This window comes from Astyanax mexicanus, chromosome 19 (genome assembly GCF_023375975.1).
Source record: "Astyanax mexicanus isolate ESR-SI-001 chromosome 19, AstMex3_surface, whole genome shotgun sequence".
In the NCBI taxonomy this organism is placed as follows: Eukaryota; Metazoa; Chordata; class Actinopteri; order Characiformes; family Acestrorhamphidae; genus Astyanax; species Astyanax mexicanus.
Genome location: NC_064426.1, coordinates 34,259,544 through 34,272,301, shown reverse-complemented (window position 1 = coordinate 34,272,301; position 12,758 = coordinate 34,259,544). Strand labels below are relative to the sequence as shown.

At 38.2% G+C, this 12,758-nt stretch overlaps 1 protein-coding gene across 4 annotated transcripts in view; it reads right to left on the bottom strand.

The window, feature by feature from the left end:
- LOC103031685 (major vault protein) overlaps positions 1-12,758 on the bottom strand; it is a 151,290-nt gene that overhangs the window by 132,051 nt on the left and 6,481 nt on the right. For 3 of the 4 annotated variants that reach the window (XR_007427294.1, XM_049468214.1, XM_022668510.2), the window contains 8 exons: positions 11,452-11,615; positions 8,948-9,143; positions 7,006-7,129; positions 5,951-6,082; positions 5,404-5,498; positions 4,860-5,096; positions 3,519-3,644; positions 1,806-2,012 (listed from right to left, as the gene is read on the bottom strand). Coding sequence is in view for 3 of the 4 variants with exons in the window: in XM_022668510.2 (XP_022524231.2) it covers positions 1,806-2,012; positions 3,519-3,644; positions 4,860-5,096; positions 5,404-5,498; positions 5,951-6,082; positions 7,006-7,129; positions 8,948-9,143; positions 11,452-11,615 (1,281 nt within the window). In the remaining variant the exon portion in view is untranslated. The remainder of the gene's footprint in view (positions 1-1,805; positions 2,013-3,518; positions 3,645-4,859; positions 5,097-5,403; positions 5,499-5,950; positions 6,083-7,005; positions 7,130-8,947; positions 9,144-11,451; positions 11,616-12,758) is intronic. The other variant, XM_049468213.1, reaches the window with a different exon arrangement.

Sequence of the window (12,758 nt, the reverse complement as noted above, 5' to 3'; positions counted from 1 at the left end):
CTGGTGGAGGAGAACATGCCAAGATGCATGAAAACTGTGATTAAAAAACAGAGTTATCCACCAAATATTGATTTCTGCATTTAAAAGCTCTAAATGACAATATTTTTTATGTGGAATTTGGGAGAAATGTTGTCTGTAGTTTATAGAATAAAACAACAATGTTCATTTTACTCAAACATAAACCTATAAATAGCAAAATAAGAGAAACTGATTCAGAAACTGAAGTGGTCTCTTATTTTTTCCAGTGCTGTGTAGGGTAATATTAGCATTACGACATGTTGGATCATTGACTTCTGTTACAATCTGGTGAAAATCCAAATTAGGGGTTAGTCATATCATATGATATGCAATAACACTGCCAACAAATAATTTTTATTTATTTTGTTGCAGTAGTGTGATATTCTATAATATTTCTTAAATGTTTTTAATGTTTTAACATATTGCTATAGCAAAATACCCTAAAATATGTATCTATATATTTATATTTATCTACTTTTAGCATATAGTCACCTTCAACAACAGTGAATCTTTGTTTTTCACATTTTTTTTTACATAGTATGAAAATGAACAAATAAACAGTAAACAGCAACTGTGCAGTAAAATATGCTTTGTGTGTTTGTAGACACTCAACAATACATACTTTTCATCTAAGCTAATATCCTGTAGGCTTTAGTTCCATATGTCCTGTAGTTGTTCTACAGGAACCATGACTAAGGATACATGATTAATACGGTATGCTCTTGTCAGCTTAACTGCACTGTACTTCAAACATGCAGTTTCCCCACCTGTGACAGGTTTGATTGCTTTACAGTTATCAATCACCCTCCCAACTAACCCAGTGCTTTATAACAGCAGGGTGTATCCACTGCTCTCTATAAACATTTCACAAGCGGTTTTGCAAGCATTCTGTGGGCGGGTCAAAGCACAGGCTGCTAAGCGTTTCCTTTGTTAATGATTCTTGTGTCATCGCTGCAGATACCAGCAATAAACCCTCAAGCTCAACTCCCACATCCAGCCCTGGCAACCTAAAGCAGCAATATGTACTGCAATGTAGGGCTGTACCCGAGTCAGAACTTTGTCAGTCAAATTAGATTTGGATGCTTAATATGAATATTGGACCATACTGCTCTGGACAAAAATAAGAGACCACTTCAGTTTCTGAATCAGTTATGGGTATATGTTTGAGTAAAATGAACATAGCTGTTTTATTCTATAAACTAAGGACAACATTTCCCACAAATTCCAAATAAAAATATAGTCATTTAGAGTATTTAAAGATGCAGAGCTTTCAGATCTCAAATAATGCAAAGAAAACAAGTTCATGTTCATAAAGTTTTAAGAGTTAAGAAATCAATATTTGGTGGAATAACCTTGGTTTTTAATCACAGTTTTTTATGCATCTTGGCATGTTCTCCTCCACCAGTCTTACACACTGCTTTTGGATAACTTTATATGATAAAATATTGTCTTATCACCCATCTGTATGTAGGGGTGCAAGAAAACATTGATACATCAAAATATTGCAATATTTTGTTTTGCAATGCAGGATCGTATTTCGATATGTACTAGTTTACATGCGCTGTTTTTTGTTGTGTTTAATCCCGGCTCATTAGAGAGAAGTTGTTAGATCCCACTGATTACATAAAAAGTTTTTTTTTGTTTTACTCATATTTTATAATTATGAAAATGTGTTTTTGCTACTTCTTTATTGTGATACACCAAGTTCCTAATACACAGAAAAGAAACATACAGTATTTTTTCAAATTTATTTTTTTTTGCTCTGTTTTCCCGACTGCAGCACTCACCTTTCCGGTCTTGATGTCCCGCACGTAGATTCCCTCGTTTTCATCCAGTGGGATAGCCTGCTGCCGCAGGACCACCTCCACAGTGGCCGGTGGGACGTATTCGATTGGTCCACGCAGCATCCAGCGGTCACCAGGGCGGCGCTGAACCCCAGCTCTTTTCCCTCTCTTCTCCTGCTCCTCCCTCTCTTCCTCTTCCTCTTCCTCTTGCTGATGGATAGAGAGTGGCAGAGAGGGGGTGAGACAGAGAAGAAGGGAGGGGGAACAATGGCAGCGGGTGGTGAGGGGTGGGGAAGGACATTGCTGCACATGAATCAGGCACTGAGTGTTTTCCTGAGTGTGCAGGTATATGTGTGTGTGTGTGTTTGTGTGTGAGAGTGTTTGTGTTGTGGGGAAATAATATGCGTTATGAGAACAGAAAACAGCAAAAAAGCATAAAATACCATTAAAAAAAAACAATGACAGAATGGAGGGTGAGGATTAAATAATTAATAAAGAGAGGGAGAGACAAGGTGGGGGAGGGGTTAATGATTCAGGCTAGGCTATACAGAGATCAGAGACAGTAAAAATAAATCAGGTTATCTTGTTTTCTTCATCATTTCTGTTTATTTATTCATATCCTCCTCTAAAGTCCTATCTGGACGGGATTAGTTTCTCAGGGGACGTCTGTAAAAAATATTTCACACTTCTACTCAGTGATAAAACTCTTGCATCCGGACTGCAATTGAAAAAACAGGAGGAGCAGTACGTTTTTTGGCTTTCTCTGTCACATGACATCGTGTTCAGTAGCTCCTCCATTTCCACCCGCCATTATGTTTATGTGGATCTCCATGGAAACGCATGCCCAAAGTGTATTTACGGTGCGTGGCAGTGGACAAATAGCTATTTTATCAAACGTGAGGAGACGAGACTCTTGGACGTGAGTCCGGACGGGACTAAAAGTACCAGAGGACTATGGAGTTCGGCGAAAAACAGTAGGTAATTCAGCCTGTAATTTTCTCAATTGTGCTTTCTCAGGGCTCTGGCAGCTGATGGCAAGCTGCATGATTGGGATTCGAACTAGCGATCTCCCGATCATAGTGATATTGCTTTTGACCACTGGACCACTTGGTGCCCATGAAGCAGCAACTTTAATAAGTAAAATTTGGGACCGAGTCTTAGAAAGTTTTGAGCACCTATGTTGCAAGAAAAATATCGATATTTGATGCCACGTATCGATATGATACAATACAACGATACAATATATTACAATATATCGATTTATTCTCCCACCCCAAATAGAAACACTGTCAGATGATCTAATACAGTATCCAATGACGACCAGTTGCTCCATAGTTCTCTTTTTTTCTTTCATAACTTTGCTTCTTCAGAGTTATGTAAAAGTTAAATGAAGATGTACAGCATACACACTATTTCTGGAATGCTGCATGTTTCACACGGGTGTGTGGAGTGTGTTTGCAGTGTGTGGGCAGTACTGGAAACTAAAGCTGAGCAAACATATAAGCAGCATTGTGGCTGAATGAGTACAGTAGTGTGTGCAGAGGGTGAAGCACGAAGAGAATGCAGATGATTTGCTGGCCTTCTCTTTCATTTACATATCTTTGACAAAAGCCTAACCTCTCCCTTCTTCCTCACTACACCACCCATGATCTGATCTCTCCCTCCCTCTTTCTGTCTGTTTGTCTGTCTGTCTGTTGTGATGTTTGCCTGTCTCACCGCTTCTGCGTCCATGAAGGCCTCGACAGCGCGCAGCACCAGTCCTTCTTCCTCAGAAAGAACGTACACATCCTGAATGCCGTTCTCCAGATGCTCTCCAGGCCTCAGGAAGAAGGAACGCTCGCCCTGTAGGATGAACATGACACATAAATATATACATATAAAATATAAATGTTATCTTTACAGATACACAGATACACAGTTAACAATAGCTTAATATTACTATAATTAACTGTATTCCCAAGTTATTTACAAGGCTACAATAAACTATTCCCCCAGATGAAGAAGAATTAACTGGCTGTCACTTTGTAATAGCAGCCGGCTTATTTCCTTTGTGTGTTTTTCTCAATTTTTATTTTCCATCCACGTCCATTGAGCCAACTTCTCTCCTTTTTATCTGGTTTCAGGTGTGATTTTTATATTGCCTACACTCACAGGTGAGTTTAAATGTTATTTACACACAATTTACCCCCTGTTTTGAGTGTTTTAAACATGTGTGTACGAGACCCATTACACTTTATAAAAAAATAGTTTTTACCAATAGATATAGCTTTTCCTGATTAGATTTGGATCTTGGATTTTGAATGCTTGACAAATAGGAAAATGGAAAAGGGAATAGTAAACACGAGTCAGAAACTTTATTTTCTTCTATATAGTGCTAAGTGGTGGGAAAAGGCCCTTAATCAGCCACTATAATGTGTATAGCAAAAAATGTGTAATTGCAATTCTTTTCTAGAAGAAATATTTCATTATCTAAGGGGTGCCAAACATTTTTGGCCATGACTGTATATCTAAATAATTCCTTATTTTTCTTCCAGATTCTGACTGAATATGTTAAAATAAGCACATTTAACGGGTTTAACTAAATGTAATGGAATGATGCTAATTTTTTATGATTTTGATCACATTAATCAAAATACTTATTTTAATCAGATTCTAATTGGTTGTTTTGTCTATATTTTTACTTTGTAATGAAACAATGTCTCATTTTCTATTATTTTGATTTAACATATTAAAACTATTTTGACTACAATTAATAAAATACCTACGTTTACTTTAGATTCTGACTAAATGCCAAAATAATTGTGGTTTTTTTTTTTATATATTGGGTTATTTTCTTCAGATTCTGACTAAACATGTAAAAATGTTTTTTTTTTTATTATTATTAATCTTGCCTGAATATATTTATTAATGACTTGTTTTGTAACAGTTTTGACTGAATGTAATACTGAAAAACTTTGTTGAGGACTTGGCATGATCTTCCTCCACCCCCCTCCCTGTTATCACGCTGCGGATGAGTGTACAGTGGGTGTGCTGTGAGGAGGTGGAGGATTAACGGACCTTCACCACTCTCTTCTGCCCGAGCTGGGGCTTGCCGTCCGGTCCTACAGGGTCCAGAATGACGCAGTACTGCCTGCTGCTCAGCGTGGTCACCTGCACCACTCCCACCACCTCCTCAGCCACCGAGGGGATGTGTGCCTCTCTGTCTGCCACGGTCACCAGCCACTCCTCTCCTGTCCTGCGGTCCCGCCCACCAGCATCCCGGAACGGCCGCAGAGCGCGCACGTGCAGTGCATTCTGAGAGAGAGAGAGACAGAGAGAGAGAGAGAGAGAGAGAGAAAGAGAGAGAGAGAGAGACAGAGAGAGAGAGAGAGATAGATAGTTCAATTAGGAAATAAATGAGTCATACAGGACATAAATCATTATGTGCAGCATGGGCTCCCTAAAGACCCTGCTTCATTATTCTTATGCACGTTATAATTATGAGCTGTAAAACTAATTCCCCGACATTCCCTCAATACTCAGGAGAGCGTGAGAAAAAAAAGAGAAAGAGAGAGAGAGAGAGGAAGAAATCAGAAAGAAAGAAATATACACTGGTAGCTACCTTGTCAGTAAGGATGAAAGCGTTGACAATATCGATGACTTCTTCATGTGCTCCAGGCAGGTACGCTCCCACCTTACACACCTGCCACTCCTCACCTGTCACACACACACAGACAAACACACACACACACATTTAACATTCCACATTATCATGTGTGTATAAGGAAATACATCATAGAGGACTGTACAGAAGTGTATAGCACAATGGGTAGCATTGTGGTTAGCATCGTGACCGGCAGTGTCTGACTACAATTATCCAGGAAGCCCCACACACAAACATCCCACAGCTCAGTGCATTGTTCTGTAGCTTGTACAGGACATGGCAGGTCACAGGGCTTTTTTTGTCAGTTGAATCTCCAGTATTACTATTACTAGTATGACTAACCACAACTGACCACAAATATATATATATATATATATGTATATATATATACATATATATATATATATATATATATATATATATATATATATATGTATATATATACATATATATATATATATAAAATAGTGTTTCTCTATGTAAACAATGACTGAGTGTGTCTCACCAGTGACTCGGCGAACTCCGCTGCGGTCCACTCCCTCTTTGCGTGCTCTGAGGCGGATGGCCTGGTTTTCCCGGATAACAGTGGCTTTGATGGTCTCCAGCACCATAACCTCCTTCCTGGGGATGTACGTTCCTACCAGGGGTCAGAAATCGATAAAACATCATCACTGTGGCATTGAAATATTGTCTCTTAAGTAAAATTATTGTATACAGTTGTTGTGTGTTTTTTTGTAAATATGGTGGTTATACACAGTGTCACTGATACAAAGCATCAAAATCTATTTTAGTAGCACCCCTTATGGACTTCTTAGAGCCATAATAAATATTAAATTCCATGAAAAAGTGTGTAAAAAAAAAAAAGAAAAAAAAAAGTGAATTGTGTTTTAAAGATTTAAAGAAGTAGATGTATTTTTCAGGGTTCATACATTTTTTAAACAATAAATTTACATGATTTTTCATGAATTTTTTCATGCCTTCAAAGTAGAGCTGGGCGATTAATCGATTTTATCGATTAATTCGAATTTACAGTTAATTTACAGTTAAGCACTATGTGTTTTTATGAAAATCGATTTTCTCTGAGTTTAAATTTTCACCACCGACGCTCCCCCCCTCTCTTTTTACTCACTTTTTTATCTCTCACAATGTTAATCCTTTACAGCTTTAAAAACATGTATTATGCAAATTAGGTGATGACATCATTTAGCGACTTCTAGCGACTTTTAGGAGGTTTTAGTAGAATAATAAAAAGAGATTTGAATAATAAAAGAGATTTACTGTGTGGGGCTAAATTATTTAATTAACTGTTCTAAAGTATTTGTTAGCTTAAAATAGCTTCTCTGTCAATAAATAAAAAACATGTGTAGAGCAAATTTCCATGACTTTTTCTTTTAAATTCCGTGGCTTTTCCAGGTTTTTCATGACCGCGTGAACCCCGAATATTTTTTAAATCAGCATTTTAAAACATGAAATTTGACAAAGGATTTCATCTTCAAGAAACAACGATCTTTCAGTGCTGTTAAACATGACAGTTTGAGAAGACTGAAGCTGAAATATTACCTGGACCCTCGAACAGCCACTCATCTCCAGCTACTCGCTTCTCTCCATTCTCCTCCTCAAAGTCCAGCAGAGCCTGCAGCCTCAGAGCAGTGTCTGGAAACACAATCTGCAGCGCAGTCACATCCTGAAAGACAGAGACAAAAACCAGAGAAGAACATATATTAATAAGTTATATTTGGGGAGATGTATGAACAATGCAAAGTATTAACTCACAAGACACTAAAACCTAGGATTAAATGCATTTAAATGCTATCAATTTTCAATAATTTTGTCAGCTATGAATAATATAGCCTAAATTACAATCTACTCGTATACAGATAAACTATTGCTTAATTATTATTAAGAAAATGCACAGTATATTCCAAATACACAACATGCAAAAAGTCATGGGATAGCAGTATGTAATTTAATCATTGTTAGAAATGTTAGATCAGGGCTCGGCTTCGGAACACCCACATATAACATGTATAAGTTGTGAGGTGTTATCTTGGCCCTGAGGCTAAATACAAGCCAGAACAGGAGTGAGGTCTGATTGTGAGTGCTAGAGGAATGGGTTATTCCTTTTTGGCATTAAAGAGGTATATTTGGGGGGTTCCAAATGGCCAGCATGCTAAGCGCTACCACTATGATAAGGAGATCGCAGGTTCGAATCCTGTTCATGTAGCTTGCCATCGGCTACCGGAGCCCTGAAGAGCACAATTGGCCTTGCTCTCTCTGGGTGGATAGATGGCAGTCTTTCCCCACATCATTTTAAAGGGTGATGTCGCTCAGCACAAGGCGTCTGTGAGCTGATGTATTGAAACCGAGTCGCTGCGCTTTTCTTGGAGTGCGCAGCAGAAGTTTAAAAAGAGGCGTTGGCTGACTTCCTATGTATTGGAGGAGGCATGTGCTTGTCTTCACCACCCTCCTGGTGTTGGGGCATTACTAGTGATAGGGGGAGTCCTAATGAGTGGGTTGGGTAATTGGCCATGTAAATTGGGAAGAAAACGGGGCAAAAAAAGGACGTATTTTGCAAAACTCACTTTTTGCACGCTTTGGTATGCAGAGCACTATGGCTACAGACAAAGGAAAGTCACACATGGCCTAGCAAGCAACAGCTTATTTGCATAAAAGTGACAGAGCCCTTAAATGGCTCATGCCTAAAGGGCCTAAACCTGTCTAGAGCTGGTGAGATCTCTTGATTTTGTAGTGATTTTGTGCAAAAAACTTCATTAATTTGTTTTTTATAGTTCATAGACCTATTTTATCTTATGTAAAAAGAGGTATGATATGTCCCCTTTAAACATTACTCAATACACAGTGTCACATGTGCACCATAAACGTTATTTTAAAGCATTATCAAATGACAGTGGTCAGAGCAGTGAGTGGAAATGATCATGACCAGCAGCATCTGGCAAGAATTGCCCATGAAATCAGACAAGAGACTCTCACAAGAGACTAAAAATCACATCCACAAAGGGTACCCCACAAGCATGCATATCCCACAAGTCAGTGGAGCATTCTTTAGCCTCACAGGAAATTGCAAAGGTTTTAGGACACAAAACTAGTCTGTATCACTGTATATTGTATATACACCAGTACTAAATAAATTTTCTTATCTTATACATTATGTTTATAAACTCCAACAATGGCTTAGACTACTGTTAACTATGTTTAGATTATATGTTATTATTCAGTATTTCAAAGATTGTAGCTTGAATAATAAAGGTGAAAGACTTTGTTCATATACTATAAATGCATGAATCTATGCACGGATGATAGTGAACTGCTTGGATATGCTGAAAATCTAGCATATGAAAGTAAGAGGAAGCCTGTGGCAATGCCTAATCACACCAAATCACAACTCTTGCTCAAACCTGTCAAAAACCACTTCTGTTTTTAAACAGTTCTCTGGAACTGTAGAGGCTTATGAATAGAAAGAAAGTAAAAATAAGAGCAACACCTTCTGAATCTCTTCTCCAGGGTATAGGGGGAACGGGTCCTGGGCCAGACGGATCTCCAGGTCAGCGTGACGGAGTTTCGCTTGACCTGCTGTGTCGAACTGAACTTGGCCTTCATCATTACGGGCCACTGGATTCAGAATCACACAGTAATGGCGGGGTGGGATCATGGTCATCCGGGTTGGGGGGAAGAGGACCCTGGGAGGAGAAGAAAGGAAGAGGAAAGTCTTAGAGAATCAATAAAACACTGCAGATAGACTAGTGTTAGATTCAGAATTTCAGTATTTTATAATATATTTTATAATATACTAATATATCATATCATACGTACTCAATATCAGAAAATCTTTAAGGATTGCATTAATTAAGAATAATTAATTTTGATGGAAATATCTTGCTTTCATAAGTTTTTTTTGTGTTCTCTTTAAAATGACACCACACAGTACATACACTACTTAATAATGTATTTATAAAACAGTATTTTTTTAAAGCATGATTTAAATTTCTGTAATGTTTGAAAAATCAAGCAGATGCTTATGGACATAAACGATTAAGTTAGTTTCATCTAAAGGAATGCGTGAGAAAAAGCTGTGCACAGTGTTCACCAGGACCACAAACACAAGCAAACAAAAAAACACGAAGGCAAGACAAAACCGAGTAGGTAAGAGTCTAAACCAGACAGACTGAAAACCACCTGGCCAACAAACCACACAGGAAAGCGAAACAAAAAAAAAGAACAGTAGAAAAAACAAAGTTCATGCACAGGGAACAGTGACACAATAATACAACACTCAGCATGCAACAGGAGTAGTTGGCAATACTTTGCAAAGCAAGTTATGAACTGGACAGGTTTTTATTAGGAACGCACTTAAATAAATTCTGTGGCTGAGAATGGCAATAAGTGAAAAGAAACTAAAATGGCAAAATAAATTAAAATGTGTAAACTGGGTTTTGGGTTTCATCTATCCACGAAATTCCATTTTGGTTTTGTTAAACATGTTCATTTTGGTGCATCTCTAGTATTTATGCAAAACAATTAACGTAAAACAAGAAGAGATAATTAAGAACAGGTAACAACAATCAGTATTCTGGTGATGAGGAGTTGTAAAACAGTTCAGAATTTTGGTTTCATACTTCTATTTTCATTAGGTAAGTTTGACACAGCCTTGTATCAACTTTACTATTTTATTATCTGTTAATTTTCACGCCCCTGCACTGAACAGATCAGATACATATTTAACATTTTTACAGTGAATGTGCCTGTCGTTGTCATCATCAGTCATTGTGGAGAGTGTGGCAGTTGCAGTTACCCAGCTGATAAAATGCATGCATGCAAATACTTTCAATTTACAGACCTATATAACAAAGACAGATATGGGTCATTTGCAAAAGTGAATGTGAAAAATGGAAGATTAGATCTGAGCAAAAAAAATAAATTAGAAAAAAAAAATAGAATTCAAGAATTGTCACTTAGTGATGCACTCATGTGGGAATCTGCCGATGCCAAAATACATATTTATTACTATATTTATTAGTCCCTTACAGAGGGACTGCACATCCTTACATAGACTGCCAATAACTTAGTTAAACAATAGTTCTTTTTTAAACTATTAAAACTAACACGTATAAATAAAAATGAGCTTAAAATCAATGAATTTTGAAGCTTGGTTCTTTTTTAGCTTATAATATAGCAAGTATCAGTTTGAAATATATCGATATGGGGATACCATTATGCCTCCCCAATATTACTACTACACCTACAGTTGTGCTAAAACCACTCCTGGCTTCTGTGTTCAGAGATTTAGCCATTTATAAGATCAGAAAGACAAAAAAATAATCTAAACAATAACATACTCTATATAGACAGACTAGTGCTCGCTACTAATGATAAAATTCAGAGTTACAGTGTCATATATATAAATATAAATAAAAAATGGCTTACACTACAGTTAAGTATGCATCAGTTTATATGAGAAACATATACCATAAGGCTTGTTGTTTAAGACTAAAGGTTAAAAGCAGGTGCAGAAAGGAGCATTTGCACTTTACGCTTTTTTAAACTCATTTGTTTAAAATCTGATCGCAGCTGCAGGTCACTCTATTGTCATTCAAATTCAGGTGTATGTAAAGCTGCTTCCATGACAGTAAAATAAACAGCTGAAGGATTTTTTTTGTATTTCATATAGTCATATACACACGGACATTAAAAATACAATAAAAAGCTCCCTTTAATGCTTTTTTTTACTACTTTAGATTAGGTTTATTAAAGATCAGATTTGTGCTTTAGATCATCTTTTAGTATGGATTTTTTTTAGGATAAAGATAAACAGGTATTTCTCCAACCACAACAAAGGAGAAAAATTGTGTGCACGTAAAGAATTTGCACACCCCTGGTTTCCTTTTGGCCTACTTCTCCAGGTTTGTTTAAGACTTAAGTTTACTATTGGTACTGTATCATACAACCTCTATGTGGTGTGCAAGGAGTGCATGGTGTGTCTGAAGCTACCTCTCATTGTCCTGCCGGATGTAGGTGAGTGGTCCGATCTCCACCCGGGCGATGTTAGTGTTCTGATCCAGCACATGGATGTAGTGGTGGGGTGGGATCCTGATGATTGAGGTGTCTGTCCGTTCGGTGTCCATTTGGGTGGTTGTGGGTCGCTTTGACATTCCCTGTAAAACATTATGGTTGCAGTCAGTCTCTAGAATTTAAGAATAGAAATACAGGACCAACGCACTGACCAATAGGGTCGCTTCTGGCCATAAGGTATATAAACTGTAGCTAAGGCCTTCCAAACCATTAGGGCTGGGGCGACGCATCGACATAATCGACGTCATCGATTACAAAAATACATCGATTTGCATAACGTGCGTCGGCGTGTCGTAAACATGGCGGCGCCTGTGGAGAGCATTAGAGGTTAGATCGGGCCCAAAAATTCCAACTGGCTGTTTTCGGGCTGTTTTAATGAGCGAAATATGATCAGAATTATGTTAATTAACACGGTAACATAGAAGCATAGAACTATTATTGAATTAAAATGATTTTTAAGAACAGCTAAACACAGTTCTGCAAGTCAAACGCGGAGGAGTTCACGTGCGAGAGAGAGAGAGAGAGAGAGAGAGAGAGAGAGAGAGAGATTTGCTTGTTCTACTCACAGGTGAAGGTTCTCTTTGATCTCCTCGTGCTCATATTCTAGTCCCATTCATAATTCTGCAGCTCCCTCAGTGTTTTCTGCCGTATTTTGCGGCTAGCGCGAGCGCTTACAACTGACACCGCGGACCGCGAGGTGCCGCCGCGTTTGTGCCGAATCCGACTCTCTGCTGAATCTGACTCCCGCTTCGCGGACAGAATCGGCACAACACCCCCGCTGTAGAACTGCGGTAGTGAAAACAGCGCTTATAAATAAATTAGTTTAGTTTCACTTTCAGTTTTCGTTATTTTTTTTTTAAATAAAAATATAATTAAAAAACAGACGCCTACATCTCGGACTATTTTCTGGAGCCCGGGTCGGATTTACGGGCGGGCCTCGGGTCATGTCGGGTTCGGGCAGAGAATCTAAGCTCTAGAGAGCTTGGACTCCGGAGAGCAATCTCCAGCTACAAAAAAACGCCAGCGGGCATCTAAAGTTTGGGAGCATTTCACGCAAAAGGGCAACAATGTGGTCCTCTGCCATACGTGCAAAAGGAGCACTTGAAGCGCAAACATCCAGGAGCACTATGTCAACAGGGTCACACAGTAAGTTAGCGTTTACATCAGGGTCTCCGCGGGTGTCCTTAAAAAGACTTAAGGCTGTCTACCAAAGGTTTTAAACCTGC